The sequence below is a fragment of the Gracilinanus agilis genome, chromosome 3 (assembly GCF_016433145.1).
Source record: "Gracilinanus agilis isolate LMUSP501 chromosome 3, AgileGrace, whole genome shotgun sequence".
In the NCBI taxonomy this organism is placed as follows: domain Eukaryota; kingdom Metazoa; phylum Chordata; class Mammalia; order Didelphimorphia; family Didelphidae; genus Gracilinanus; species Gracilinanus agilis.
Genome location: NC_058132.1, coordinates 48,048,301 through 48,064,567, shown reverse-complemented (window position 1 = coordinate 48,064,567; position 16,267 = coordinate 48,048,301). Strand labels below are relative to the sequence as shown.

The following is a 16,267-nucleotide window of genomic DNA, read 5'->3' as shown; positions in this document are numbered from 1 at the left end:
TTTTATATAAGGAAACTCAGACAAACAAGGGTAAATGACATGCCCAGGGTCACACAGCTAGGAAGTGTCTTAGGCTAGATTTGAACTTGGGGAAGTGACTCTTCCTGACTCCAAACCTGACATTCTATCCTTTATGCCACATATCTGCCCCCATCATCTCCCTAGCTATCTGTAAAATAAAGAAGTAAATTACCTCAAAATGGACTAAATGATCTCAAAGATCCCTTCCAACTCCAGATCTATGACCTTCAGGGGCCTCCTTCTCAAAAAATGCTAAGAACCTCCAATTTATACCAAAAACTCCTCAAGAGGAAGATCAAAGTCATTTTACTTGATGGTTCTTGGGCCTGACTAAGGATCTACCTTATGAAAACAGTATCACAAAATGCCTAAAGCCCCAGTTTCTCAGAATGTAAAAGACATCTCACTGACAACAAAGAGAACACTGTAGTATAGACCAAGAACAGTATTAATGTCCTCTAAGAAGACTCTCTCCACTGACTTGAAGCATAGATATATACATACACACACAAACACACACACATACACACACATATATATACGTACATATATTCACATATATGCACACATAGACATACAAACACACACACACACACACACACACATATATATATATATCCCAAGATCACCTGGGTAATAACATAGAATGTGCATTCCCCAGCACTTCCTCCCATTCAACCCACTTTCTCCAACCCCTTAGCAAGAATGATAGTCAAAGGGGTAGACTCACCCAAGTTATCACTAGTAGATAGGAAAGGTGTAGGACATGAAATTTCGTTTTGTGACTAATGCCGGCAGGAATATCTGTTCTACAGAAATGCACAAAGATCACAAATAACCCAATCCCCAGGTTGAAGAGGCACCCCAACTGGAGAAGCAACAGCAACCAGTTCATCATCAAGCTGATTTCTAAAGAGAGCAATCACCCAGGGATTCTTTGGACAGAGGGCCAACTACCTTTATAGGTTGCCTCCCTAACTCCTCCTCCTTTTTATCTTCCCCACAGGTAATGGCTTTGCCAAGTCCTCAAAGCCCAGGCTTCTCTCGGATGAAAATTTTCAAATACTCAACATGGTAAGGGAGCATGCCAAATGATCTACTCAGAGGCCCAGCTTCTAAGTAGCTAAAGGACTTTGACAGATCTAGCTATTTACACTCTCTAGTACCTGCTTTGTCAATAATAACAGGTATGAGTCTTCCTATATTTCCCTATATGTTTCATTTTTTAAAAAAAGATTTTCATTTTATTTTTTTCAATATTGTTCATTTTTGTAAGTGAGTAATCTTATAGCACCAAAACCCCAAAACATAAACCCAAATGAACAATTGAAAAATTGCACACTTTCATCTGTATTCTGATTCCCATCAGTTCTCTCTCTAAAGGTGGATAGCATTCTTTGACCTAAATCCCTAATATAGATTCTTAATTCTTTTTGTGATCAAAGACACCCTGAACAGTTAGTCTTGTGAAGCCTATATATACCCTTTTTCAGAATCATGTTTTTGAAAGCATAAAATAAAATACAGAGGATTACAAAGGATATTAATTATACTGAAATCCAAAATATGGTTATCTCTTTCTTCAACTTAATGTCTGTGTATCTGCCTATCCACAGACCTTATAATATCATCTGTTGCTTCATTACTCAAAACATTTCAGGCTACCCAAATTTTGCCTCAGATACAAAGATTTAACTAAACACAGATATAAATGTAAATTAAGAGAGAGAGAGAGAGAGAGAGAGAGAGAGAGAGAGAGAGAGAGAGAAAGAGAGAGAGAGAGAAACTTCCTCCTAAATGTTATGAGTTTTGCTAATTTGGAACTTAGAGTAATCATTCTTGTTCTCCTAACTTTTTATCTAAAATAAACTCTCTAGACCTTGAGGCTAAGATTGCCACAGAGTAGAAGCAGAGATCTTCTCCTTCTCAAAACCAACCAATATAAAGTGCCTCAAAAGGACAAAAATTAAAATCAGACAAGTGAAAGGACTCTATCATAGGGCACAGCCTTGAAGGTAGCCAGGGTTTGGGCATTTCCACACTATAAGGGGGGTAAAAAAAAACCTACCAAAGGGTGAGCTGATCACCCCTCCCCCACTCTACCTAAGCTCCAGAGTCAGAGTGAGGGTGGCAATCTCTAGGTTCTCAGGAGCTGGCTGAGGACACCACAGGCTTAACCCTGAGGGCAGCAAGACTTGAAAACCCAGGAGGCTGAGGAACACAGAGTTTGGGCACAGAAATAGGGCAGAGAAGAAAAAGGAATACACCTTCTTCTCAGTAGCACATGGTTCATTCACAAAGATTGACCATGTACTAGGGCATAAAAACATTGCAAACAAATGCAAAAAAGCAGAAATAATAAATGCAACTTTTTCAGATCATAGATTTTTCAGATCAATAAAAATTATAATTAGTAAGGGTACATGGAAAGGCAAATCAAAAATTAATTGGAAATTAAACAATATGATTTCCCAAAATTGATTGGTTAAAGAACAAATCATAGAAACAATTAATAATTTCATTGAAGAGAATGGCAATGAGGAGACACCATATCAAAACCTATGGGATAAAGCCAAAGCAGTACTCAGGGGAAAATTTATATCCCTGAGTACATACATCAACAAATCAAAAAGGGAAAAGGTCAATGAATTGGACATGCAAATTAAAAAACTAGAAAGAAAAAAATTAAAAATCCCCAGATAAAAACTAAATTGGAAATCCTAAAAATTAAAAGAGAAATTAATAAAATTAAAAGTAAAATAAGACTAGGGGCTGGTACTTTGAAAAAACAAATAAAAGTAATTATTAAGAACTATTTTGACCAATTATATGGTAATTAATATGGCAATGTAGGTGAAACAGATGAATATTTATAAAAATACAAATTGCCTAGATTAACAGAAGAGGAAATAGAATACTTTAATAATCCCATATCAGAAAGAGAACTTGAACAAGCTATCAAAGAAAAAATCCCCAGGGCCAGATGGATTCACAAGTGAATTCTACCAAACATTTAAAGAAAAACTAATTCCAATTCTATACAAACTATTTGACAAAATAAGTAAAGAAGAAGTTCTGCCAAATTCCTTTTATGACACAAATATGATACTTATTCCAAAGCCAGGCAGACCAAAAACAGAGAAAGAAAACTACAAACCAATCTCCTTAATGAACATAGACGCAAAAATCTTGAATAGAATACTAGCAAAAAGACTCCAGCAAGTGATCACGAGAATTATCCACTATGATCAGGTGGGATTTATACCAGGAATATAAGGATGGTTCAGTATTAGGAAAACCATTCACATAATTGGCCATATCAACAACTAAACCAACAGGAATCACATGATTATCTTGATAGATGTGGAAAAAGCTTTTGATGAAATACAACACTCATTCCTATTGAAAACACTAGAAAGTACAGGAATAGTTGGGCTTTTCCTTAAAATAATAAACAGTATATATCTAAAACCATCAGCAAGTATCATTTACAATGGGGATAAATTAGAAGCCTTCCCATTAAGATCAGGAGTGAACCAATGATGCCCATTATCACTTCTATTATTTAATATAGTACTAGAAACACTAGCAGTAGCAATTAGAGAAGAAAAAGAAATTCAAAGGATTAAGATAGGCAATGAGGAGACTACACAATCACTCTTTGAAGATGATATGATGGTCTACTTAAAAGAATCCTAGAGAATCAACTAAAAAGCTAGTAGAAATAATCAACAACTTTAGCAAAGTTGCAGGATATAAAATAAACCCACATATTTATCAGCATTTCTATATATCTTTAACAAAACTCAGCAGCAAGAGTTAGAAAGAGAAATTCCATGTAAAACCACTCTAGACAATATAAAATATTTAGGAATCTATTTGCCAAGACAAACACAGGAATTATATGAACACAACTACAAAACACATTCCACACAATTAAAACTAGATCTAAAAAAATTGGAAAACATTAATTGCCCCTGGGTAGGATGAGCTAACATAATAAAAATGACAATCCTACCCAAATTAATTTACTTATTCAGTCCCATACCTATCAAACTACCAAGAAACTTTTTTATTGATTAGAACAAATTATAATAAAGTTCATTTGTAAGAACAAAAGATCAAGAATATCAAGGGAAATAATGAAAAAAAATGTGAAAGATGGGGGCCTAGCAATACCAGATCTTAAACTGAACTATAAAGCAGTGGTCATCAAAACAATATGATACTAATACACAGAAGTTAAGGGTTTAAAAAATTTTAAAAAAAAATACAATATGATACTGGCTAAGAGACAGAAGGGAGGATCAATGGAATAGACTTGGGGCAAATGCACTCGGCAAGAGGGTATATGATAAAACCAAAGATAAACCCAGCTTTTGGGACAAGAACCCACTGTTTGACAAAAATTGCTGAGAAAATTGGAAAAGAGTATGGGAGAGATTAGGTCTAGATCAACATTTCACACTCTATACCAAAATAAATTCAGAATGATTAAACAACTTAAATATAAAAAAGGAAACTGTAAGTAAATTAGGTGAACATCGAATAGTATACCTGTCAGATCTCTGGGAAAGGAAAGAATTTAAGACCAAGCAAGAAATGGAGAATATTACAAAATGTAAAAGGAATAATTTTGATTACATTAAATTTAAAAGGTTTTGTGCAAACAAAACCAATATAACCAAAATTAGAAGGGAAACAACAAATTGGGAAAATATCTTTATAACAAAAACCTCTGACAAAGTTCTAATTTCTGAAATTTATAAGGAACTAACTCAGTTGTACAAAAAAATGAAGCCATTCCCCAATTGATAAATGGAAAAGGGACATGAATAGGCAGTTTTCAGATAAAGAAATAAAAACTATCAATAAGCACATGAAAAAATATCCTAAACCTTATCATTAGAGAAATGCAAATCAAAACAACTCTGAGGTACCACCTCACACCTAGAAGATTGGCTAATATGAAAGCAATAAATGTTGGAGGAGATGTGGCAAAATGGGAACACTAATGCATTACTAGTGGAGTTGTGAATTGATTCAACCATTCTGGAGGGCAATTTAGAATTATGCTCAAAGGGCTTTAAATGAATGTCTGCCCTTTGATCCAACCACACCACTGCTGAGTTTATACCCCAAAGAGATAATAAGGAAAAAGACTTGTATAAAAATATTTATAGCTGTGCTCTTTGTGGTGGCAAAAAATTAGAAAATGAGGGGATGCCCTTCAATTGGGGAATGGCTAAACAATTTATGGTATATATTGATGATGGAATACTATTGTGCTCAAAGGAATAATAAACTGGAGGAATTCCATGTGAACTGGAATGACCTCCAGGACTTGCTGCAGAGTGAAAGGAGCAGAACCAGGAAAACATTGTACACAGAGACAGACACACTGTGGTACAATCGAATGTAATGGACTTCTCTACTAGCAGCAATGCAATGATCCAGGACAATTCTGAGGGACTTAAGAGAAAGAACGCTATCCACATCTAGAGAAAGAACTGTGGGAGCAAAAACACAGAAGGAAGACATTTCCTTGATCACATGTTTTGATGGGGATATGATTGGGGATGTAGACTCTAAATGATCACCATAGTACAAATATTAATGATATGGAAATAGATCTTGATCCATGACACATGTAAAACCCAGTAGAATTGCTCATTGGCTATGGGGGGGGGGGAGGACAGGAGGAAAAGAACATGAATCATGTAACCATGAGAAAATATTCTAAATTAATTAATTAAATGAAAATTAATTTGTTGATTAATTAATTAGAATGAATAAAATAAGCTCCCTAGAGCCCAAGAGAAAAAAAAAACCTTACATACATATTAAGATACATTATATGGGGGCAGCTGGGTAGCTCAGTGGAGTGAGAGTCAGGCCTAGAGACAGGAGGTCCTAGGTTCAAACCCGGCCTCAGCCACTTCCCAGCTGTGTGACCCTGGGCAAGTCACTTGACCCCCATTGCCCACCCTTACCAATCTTCCACCTATGAGACAATACACCGAAGTACAAGGGTTTAAAAAAAAAAAAAAAAGAAAGAAAGAAGATACATTATATGGCCATAGGCTTGAAATGATCTAATTATGATAAAAGCATTGTAATGTTATTCCTTGAATGAATATAATATAAAGAAACATTTATGTTAAACTCTATGCTGCATAACATCTCTGTTTTGCATGAGAGTGGTTTTTTCCTTTAGTCCAAATAACTGATTTTATCTGTTCTCAAAGTATTTGATAGGGGCCCAGAAGAAACTTTATGCCAAGGATTCTTAGCTTAGAAATAATTTTTAAAATAAGAAAATTAAAACAATTTTGTATTTTTTAAACCCTTACATTCCATCTTGGAGTCAATACTGTGTATTGGCTCCAAGGCAGAAAAGTGGTAAAGGTAGGAAATGGGGGTCAAGTGACTTGCCCAGGGTCACACATCTGGGAAGCATCTGAGGTCAGATTTGAATATAGGACCTCCCATCTCTAGGCCTGGCTCTCAATCCACTGAGCTACCCAGATGCCCCCTAATAATTTTGTATTTCAATATACGTGGGTTTTTTTGTGTAATCTTCTGTATTTTATTTTATGCATTTAAAAACAGTATTCTGAGAAAAAGTCCATAGGCTTCACCAGACACTGCCAGAGGGGTTCAGGACAAGAAAAGGTTAATACTGCTCCCTTAAACTAGAGTCTAAGGGATGAAATCATTGTCTTTGGGAAATCATTTTCAAAAGTAAAGCACTGCTGAAATTACAATACAAATTAGGAGGGGAAAAGATTAGATTTTCCATTGATTTCCATTAGTTACATTTATCTTTCATAATCTCTCAAAATGAACTGGCATTACAGAATTGAAAATTGCCTCAAAAGTAAGTTTTTTGAATAAGACAGTGTTTAGTGATAGACTGAGGAACAAAACCAATGCAAGCAAGATTAGAAGGAAAATAACAAATGGAGAAAAAAATTTATAGCAAGTGTCACTCACACAGACCTCACTTCTCAAATAGATAGAGAACTGAGTTAAATTTTTAAGAATACAAAACATTCTCCAATTGGCAAATGGTCAAAGAATATAAAGAAGTAGTTCTCAGATGAAGAAATTAAAACTATCCTTAACCATATGAGAAAATTCTCCAAATCACTATTAATTAGAAAACTACAAATTAGGGGGCAGCTGAGTAGCTCAGTGGATTGAGAGCCAGGCCTAGAGACGGGAAGTCCTAGGTTCGACCTCAGACGCTTCCCAGCTGTGTGACCCTGGGCAAGTCACTTGACTCCCATTGCCTACCCTTACCACTCTTCTGCCTTGGAGCCAATACTGTGTATTGGCTCCAAGACAGAAGGTAAGGGTTAAAAAAAAAAAAAAAGAAAAGAAAAAAACTACAAATTAAAATAACTCTGAGGTACCACCTCATAACTATCAGACTGGCTTATATGACAATAAAAAAAGGATAATGATAAATATTGGAGGGGATGTGGGGAAAATTGGATACTAATATACTATTTGTAGAACTGTGAATTGATACAATTCAGTATTTTTTTCTAATTACATGTAAAAACAATTTTTGACATTTGTTTTCTAATATTTTGAGCTCCAAATTTTTTCCCTCTATCCCCAACACCCATCTTGAGATGGTAAGCAATTTCATATAAAATACATTTCCATATTTTTCATATTCTAGAAGATATATATAAGAAGGACGATAAAGAAAATAAAGTAAAAAGTGGTATGCTTCAATCTTCATTCAGACTTTATCAGTTCTTTCTCTGGAGATGGATAGCGTCTTTCATCAAAAGTCCTTTGGAATTGTCTTAGATCACTGAGTTAGTAATGATAGCTAAATCATCCACAGTTGTTCATCATACAATATTGCTGTTACTGTATACAATGTTCTGGTTCTGTTCATTTCCCTTTGCATCAATTCATGTAAGTCATTCCAGATTTTTCTGAAATCTTCTTCGTCATTATTTCTTATAGCACAATAATATATTCCATTACTATTACAAACCACCACTTGTTCACCCATTCCCCAATTGATAGACATCCCCTCAATTTCTAATTCTTTGACACTACGAAAAAAGCTGCTAAAAATATTTTTGTACATATAGATCTCTTTCCCTTTCTTTTTTAATCTCTTTTTTAAAAAATCTCTTTAAAAGACCTACTAGTGGCATTCCGGATCAAAGCATATGCAGTTTTATAGTCCTTTGGGCATAATTCCAAATTACTCTTCAGAATGATTGGATCACCAATTGTCCATTTGTGTTACAACTTTCCTAAATCCCCTCCAACATTCATCATTTTCCTTTTATGTCATATTAGTCAGTCTGATAGGTGTGATGTAGTACCTCAGAGTTATTTTAATTTCTATTTCTCTAATCAATAGTGATTTGAAGCATTTGCAGTATTTGAATTTGAAGTATCTGCAATACTGTCTTCCAGTTTTCACAGAAGTTTTTGTCAAATAATGAGTTCTTGTCCCAAAATCTTGAATCTCTGCTTTTGTCAAACACTAAATTGCTATGATCAGTTACTACATTTATAATGCACTACTCAAAAAAATATTTTAACCAGTACCAGATTGTTGTGATGATTACTGTTTTATAGTACAATTTGAGATCTGGTATGGCTAAGCCACCTTCTTTCTTACTTTTTTTATTAATTCCTTTGATGACCTTTTGTTCTTCTAGATGAATCTTGACATTTTTTCTAGCTCTATGAAACAATTTTGGGTAGATTAATTCCTCTATTATGGAACTGAATAAGTAAATTAATTCAGGTTATATTATCATTTTTATTATATTGGCTGAGCCTACCCATGAGCAATTAATGTTATTTCATTTGTTTAGATCTGACAAAAAAACACTTTGTGTGAAAAGGGTTTTGTAATTGTGTTTATAGTTTCTGAGTTTAAGAGGGTAGATCTCCAGGTATTTCATATTGTCTACATTTATTTTTTATGAACTTTCTCGCTGCTGTTCTTTTATGGTAATATATAGGAATGTTGATGATTTTTATGGGTTTATTTTATGTTCTGCAACTTTAGCTTTTTAGTCGAATCTCTAGGATTCTCTAAGTAGAACATCATTATTATCTTCAAAGAGTGATAGTTTGGTTTCCTCATTGCCTATTCTAATTCTTTCAAATTGTTTTTCTTCTTTTATTGCTATAGCTAGAGTTTTCTATCACAATATTGAATAGTAGTCGTGATGATGGACATCCTTGCTTCCTCTCTAATCATACTGGAAAGGCTTCTAGCTTACTCCATTGCAGATAATGTTTGCTGATGGTTTTCAATAGATCCATTCTGTTTCCAAGTCTTGTCTTTCATATCCTTAAAATATATCTCATAGACACCTCTTTCTCTCCTCTGATACAGCCACCACCCTAGCACAGGTCCTTCTCCCCTCATGCTTCAATAGTCTGCTGGTGGGTCTGTCTGCCTCAAGTCTCTTCCCCCTCAAGTTTACCTTCTTACTTAACTGTCAAAGTGATCCCCAAACCTCTAACTCTGTCAAACTACTTACTCAATAAGCTGCAGGAACAAATATAAAATTCTCTCTTGGGCTATTAAAGCCCTTCACAATCTGGTTGCTTCATAACTTTTTATTCATCTTACACTTTTTTCTCTTTATACTCCATCAACACAGGCTTTCCATCTTCTCCATAATTTAAAGGTTCCTTAATAAAAATTGTGTGAACTATTCCCATAGCATTCCCCTTATTATTATAGTCTAATAAGCATACCAATAAAAGAAATCAGATTAGTTTCGCATGATATATTATTTATACATAGATACATATTATATATATATATTTGTGTATATATATACATATATATCTTTTATTGATATTATTTGTTTTTATCATACATTCCTTTCCAAATAAAGAAGTGGGGAAAGCAGTTAAGGAAAAATATCAATATATCAGTTGTGGATAATAGTATATGCCTCATTCCACATAAATATTTCCCCATTACTGTAATAAAGAGTAGAAGCTGCTATTCTCCTTTCTCCAAGGATAACCTTGCTCATTATAATTACATCATATTCAGTCTCATTTCTAATCTTCCCATTTACTCTGTTATAGTTAGTGTGTATATTGTTCCTCTAGTTTTACTCTGTATCAGTTCATATAAATTTTATGCTTCTTTGACTTTTTTCACTTCTCATGAGGCAAAAATATCACATTATTTCCACAAACCACAACATACTATCCATCAGTTTATAAGTAGTTTATTTCCAGTTTTTTCTAGATGGAAAAACATGCTACTGTGACTCTTCTGATTGTATATAAGAACTTCCTATTTTTGATGAAGGTACGCTGACCATGAAATCACAGGTTCTTTTTCTAAATATTCTCTAACCATTAATTTAATAATAAATTCTTAAAAAATCATACATTATCAATGGAAGAACATTTGTGTTGAAAAAGTTTACTTTTGCATGGGAAAGTACCATGGACTTATTAAAATCATCATATAGAGTCCCAAATACAACCCATTATCTTCCTCTCATTTAGTTCTGGACCCAATTAATTCACTAGATTGGCCAAGTGATCTCATATCTTAAATTGGACAATAGCAATTTTTGTAGCTAAAAATAGTTTTCTATATGGTATTTAACATTATAATCTCAATACAACTCATAGACAAAAAGGTTAACTCAGTGGATCAATGAAATAAGATTAGCAGGTAAGACCCTAGCAATCTAGTGTTTGATAAACTCAAAGATCCTAGCTTTGGGGATAAAAACTCACTTTTTGACAAAAATATTTGGGAAAACTGGAAAACATTATGGCAAAAATTAAGCATAGACCAATATCTCACACCCTATACCAAGATAAGGTAAAAAATGGGTATATGATTTAAACATAAAGGATGATGTTATAAGTAAATTAGGGGAACATAGAATAGTTTACCTGTCATATCTATAAAGAAGGGAAGAATTAATGACCAATAAGAGATAGAGAAAATTACAAGAATAATTTTACCAATATTAAATTGAAAATGGTTTGTATAAACAAAACTAATGTAATCAAAATTAGAAAGGAAACAACAAACCAGGAATCATTTTATAACAGATTTCTCTGATAAAGGTCTCATTTTTCAAATATATAGAGAACTAAGTGTTATGAAATAAAAGGGAAATATGATATGGAGCTAATCAACAGGCTTGTATTGAGGGCTCTGGGTGGTATCAGCTGGGTCTTCAGGCAGGGAAGGCTATTTCTTAGTACAGAGCAACTTAGGTCAACCAGAGATTGTGAGAGCCTGGCTGAAAGGTTTCATTCAACCTCCCTGCTATATTCTAAGCTCCCTTGAGGGGAGGAGCAAAGAGCCCCTCCTCTCTGTAGAACCACTCCAAGCATACAGGAAGTGAAAGCTGGTTCACTTCCTGCCCAAGATGGATGCCTGGTTAGCCCTCAAGAAATAAAGGAAAGTTATTTTTTTCCTCTTCAGCCTTTGCCCTGATAGTTGGTATAATGAATCAACAGAAGCTCTTTGTATAAAAATCAAAGGGGTTTATTGGAGCCAAGGGTAAGCTGAGGGAAGAGGGTAAGGTCTGGAAACTACTACTAAGGGAGAAGCTGGTGCTGGGGGAGGGTCACAGGAGATGGGAATGATTTCACTGCCCTGATGTAATATGGTTTAGCAGATTACTAGATGAGATGATGGCTTGGTTTAAGTCGTCCCTGCCTATAGAAGGTAGTTCCCATGATCTCCACCCACCAAAATACCCTCCTCCAAGGGCCCAATAGGGAGATCCAGGAAATAGCAAGATGTCAAGGGGGAGGTCAAGGGAAATCAGGCAAAGCCCCAAAGCCCCAAAAGCAAAAGGCCCCTCAGTTGGTTCTGCAGGAATATTTATAGTCCCAGGCTGTAACAGTTTTTACCCGTGAGACCAGGGTCAACATTCTGTTTCTTCAGCTGTCAGGGTTGCTCCAGCTGGATTTGCAAATGCAAGAGATTTTGCTACCACCCTGCATTACAATCTGCTCATTTGTCTTTTGGAAATTTGCACCTTGCAACATTTCCTGGTTCCTAAGATCTTGAGGAATTCTACTCTTAAACTAAACTAAACTACAACTATGCTCTTATCCCTAAGTTTTTGCAAAATAAGAAAGGGGTTTCTTAACTCCTAATCTATGCTAAGACTATTCTAAGCCAAAGCTAAGACAGGTTATGGGAAAGGTATAGGAAAGAAATGGGGATTCAGTTTTGCAAAAATTTTGAACAGAAGGGAAAAGCAGATTAAATGCAAACATTCACATACAGTCTTAAAGCCAAACATTTGCTAACTAAAACAAAGTAATAAATTCTAGCTATGTACTTTTGTAATTTCATGAACTAACAACAAAAGTATCAACTAAGAAAATTTCTGCAAGCTTCTAAATTCTAATTTCTTTTCCTAAAGTTAGTATATCAATATGTTAGTACACTTATGCCTATATTAGAAGCATTAGTAAGAATAAATAAGCCTAATACTATTTATAAGTACTTTTGGTTAAACCATAGACTTAGGCTATGTACAATATTTACAAAGAATGTTGAGAAAATTCTGTCCCTGTTCTAGCTTATCAGACTAACTAACTGTCCCTGTGTGTTAGTAAAACTTATTGCTAAGGATTAGTAAGCAAACATTTACATATTTACATTCTTTAAAGAAATGTCAGGTGATTTGAGTAGAAGGTGCCTGAACCAAAGTAAGAGGAAAACTCTAAACTAAGGCAGACTCTCCCAAGTGTAAATTTAGTGTTTCACATGTAGATGTGAAGTCAGAAAAATGTTTTATGTGTTGTCCAGTGTGACTTACCCATGTAATGAAGTGTTACATACTTACTCCACCAGAATTCTTCTGCAAATTGCATGTAATTCACAGATGGATTCTAAAGTGTTGGGTGCAGTGAGAATTCTGTTGGGTGTAAGTTGTGTTCTCCAAGTGCATAAGTCCAATGCTGATCCGATGCTCCTCTTCACAGTACAGTTGTCTCATACACCGATTGTATAAATAGGTTACCGTTTTCTTTTGTAGTCCTCGGGGTTGCTTTCCTTGTGCCCGCAAAGTCAGCAGTGCCTCCCTTATGTCATATGATGTTACGACATGCACCAACTTGCACAGGAACTGATGTTCTGGTATGTTGACTTGTGTCACGAACAAAGTTGAATGTCCATGAAACGTGATTAATCTTTTCTTCTTTCTTTTTTCCTTGAGGTTAAATAAAGATGATTACAGGTAACAAGGAGTTTGTCATAATGTCTTTTGTGCTTTCATTTATTCATTGATGTCACTGTCTAGGTTTTGGACTGATTGAAAATCAAATGTTGTGTCTTCTGCCACTGATTCTTCTTCATTGTCATGATGGTTTATGGATGTTTCTTCTAAGTTGTAATTGGCTTTGGCATAATCATTTTGGTGTAAAATTTGGTGTGATATCTGGCTGTTCACTGGTTCTTGCTCTAACTCTGGTTCTAATTCTTGCCTTGATTCTTGCTCTGATTGTTGCTCTGATTCTGTGGTCTTATGTTTAGGTTGTGGACTTTCTGTGGACTTATTTGGCTGGCTGGTTGGTGCTAATTGATCTTTGTGCTGTATAATGACTGGGTCTTGTCATTGTTGGGACATATCTTTTGTCAGCTTGACATGAATGACATGGAACCAAGGATCCCTCCCCTTAACCTTGATTGCACTAGGGGTGTTCAAGATTACTTATGAAGGACCATGCCACTTAGGTTCTAACACAGACTTCCTGGTAAAGGTTCTGATGTAAACATAATCTCCAGGTTGGAAGTTGTGCAGACTCAAATCAAAGGGAACTTTTGATGTATCAAGCCCAGTTTATGAAGTTGGTTTAAACGCTGTTTAAGTAATTTAATGTACTCATACAGCTTGCATTCCATACCCAGATGTGATAGGTTATGGATGCTTTGAGGTGACTTGCCATGGCAAAGTGGATGGCCGTATAGCATTTCAAATGGTGATAAGTGAGTTATGCTATTGGGTTGGCATCTGAGATGGAATAGTACCAACGGTAATGCATCAGGCCATTTTAGATGTGATTCTGCACAGATTTTAGCTAGTAGGGTCTTCAAAGATTGATTCATTCAATCTGTCCACTTGACTGGAGTCTGTATACAGCGTGGAGATGCCACTTGACTCCAAGGGTCTCATAAACTGTAGCTAAAATCTTGTTCGTGAAGTGAGAACCAGAATCTGAGGCAATGTGTAGTGGAATAGAGAATCTTGGTATTAATTCTCTAAGTAAGACTTCCACAACAAACACTGAAGTATTGCGTCTGGCTGGGGAAGCTTCTGGCCATTTAGTTAGTCTATCCACTATCACTAATGCATATCTAAAGCCCTGACACCTTGGCATGGTGATGTAATCGATTTGTAAGCATTCAAACCATGTATAGGCTATTGGTTTGCCTCCCAGACTGTGGACTTTGGTAACAGTCTGGTTGAATTGCATACAAATTCTGCACCTCTGAGAAACTCTCATTGCAACTTCATATATGCCCCTTGCATTCCAATACCTAGTTATAGAATCTGCCAGGCCCAGACTTCCATAATGCCCTTTTTGATGTAATGCATTGCAGAAGGTGAAATACAGGGATCTGGGCAACATAGGTTTTCCATTTTTCCCCCAGCCAAACTCCTGTAAGTTTTAAAATTAATACTCAATGCCTCCAAAGTATGATATTTGTAAGGATTTATTAAAAGCACAGGGAAAGAGTCCCAACTCACCCTTTACCATACCACCTCCTCTCCAAAAAGCCCCTTCACCACACCCCACACACTCCTATCAAAATCACCCCCAAAAACTCATGACCAATAGAAAAAGGTTTAAGGAATTATGGGTATCATGAAAGGGAGTTTGGGTAATGTAGTTTAAAGGGGTACAAGGTCTTTTCAACTTTGCATTCCCCCTTGTGATCCTTTGGGAGACCAGTCTCCCCAATGGATCATGAAAACATAATAAAATTAAAGTTTACAATAATTCAGATATAAAAGGGAAATAAAAGGGAGAAAGAACAAAATCAATGTTGGGTGCTTTGACAAAATCCATTTAGGGGGCAGTCCCCTTTCTGGCATAAAAATGTCCATTCAAAATAAATACATTTAACCCGCCCCCCAAAGTTCAAATTCACCATGTCTCAAAATTCACTCTGGATCTTCTGGTGCAGTGTGTGGTCTCTGCATGCATCTTCATGGTGTCTTCTGAATTCTGGGAAGTAGTCTTCTGTTTTAAATTGGGGTCAAATTCAAGTCCAAATTCACATAAATAACATAGTCCCCCCAGAGGAGAACAATTTTACATTCCCCGCTGAGGAAAATACAGGAATACACATAGGAATCACACAGGAATACATGGTCAAGGCATAAGGTATATAAATCAATTCTCAAAACATCAAAGAGGGCAAAGGAAATAAAAAGGAAAAAATAACCTCTGAGGGAAATATAGGATATTAAGAAAAAATCTGAAAGGAAAAAGTTCTAGGAAAAAAGAAAAAATTCACAAATCAAAGCAGGTTCCTGTAGCAATCCATGTCCCATAAGCTTTGCAACAACAATCACTCACTAACCCAATTTAGCAGCCTGGACTACCGTAAGTTGTCACATCATGAAAGAAATAGAAAAAAGGAGACTAGATCTTGAGACAAATGGGAAATAGCATTTCCCAGTGCAATCCTTTTCTTCACTTTCAGAGATAATGGAGTCAGAACAATCGATGTCGAGTACTTGATATCAAGTGCGGTACAAGGAAGTCCTATGTCTTAACATATGCTAAGCATCGCAACCTTGAGTCTCACACAGGATCAAGTCTTTGTGTAGAATTTCAGCAATCACTGTAGGATTAGTTTGGTCTTTTTCCTTTTATGTGCTCATTTGGCACTTTGAAGGTCAAAACTCTGTGCTCTTTTGTGGTCCGATTCTCCTTGGATTAGACATAGTCATCAAGCAAAAGTCTCATAATGATTAAATAACTAGTGGCAGGTTTCTATAGTCCAAAGCTTTTTGGGTATAAATTTATATGCTAGGCAAATGGACATCTTAGCTTATTTTTATTGCAAAAATCAAAACAGGGGGCAGCTGGGTAGCTCAGTGGATTGAGAGTCAGGCCTAGAGACGGGAGGTCCTAGGTTCAAATCCAGCCTCAGACACTTCCCAGCTATGTGACCCTGGGCAAGTCACTTGACCCCCATTGCCCACCCTTACCACTCTTCCACCTA

The 16,267-nt window shown here is 35.7% G+C and overlaps 1 protein-coding gene across 1 annotated transcript in view; it reads right to left on the bottom strand.

The window, feature by feature from the left end:
- LOC123240970 (arylacetamide deacetylase-like 3) overlaps positions 1–919 on the bottom strand; it is a 36,150-nt gene extending 35,231 nt beyond the window's left edge. Inside the window, exon 1 of the mRNA XM_044668679.1 lies at positions 752–919. Within this exon, the coding sequence (XP_044524614.1) occupies positions 752–919 (168 nt within the window). The remainder of the gene's footprint in view (positions 1–751) is intronic.
- Positions 920–16,267: the final 15,348 nt, after the last annotated feature.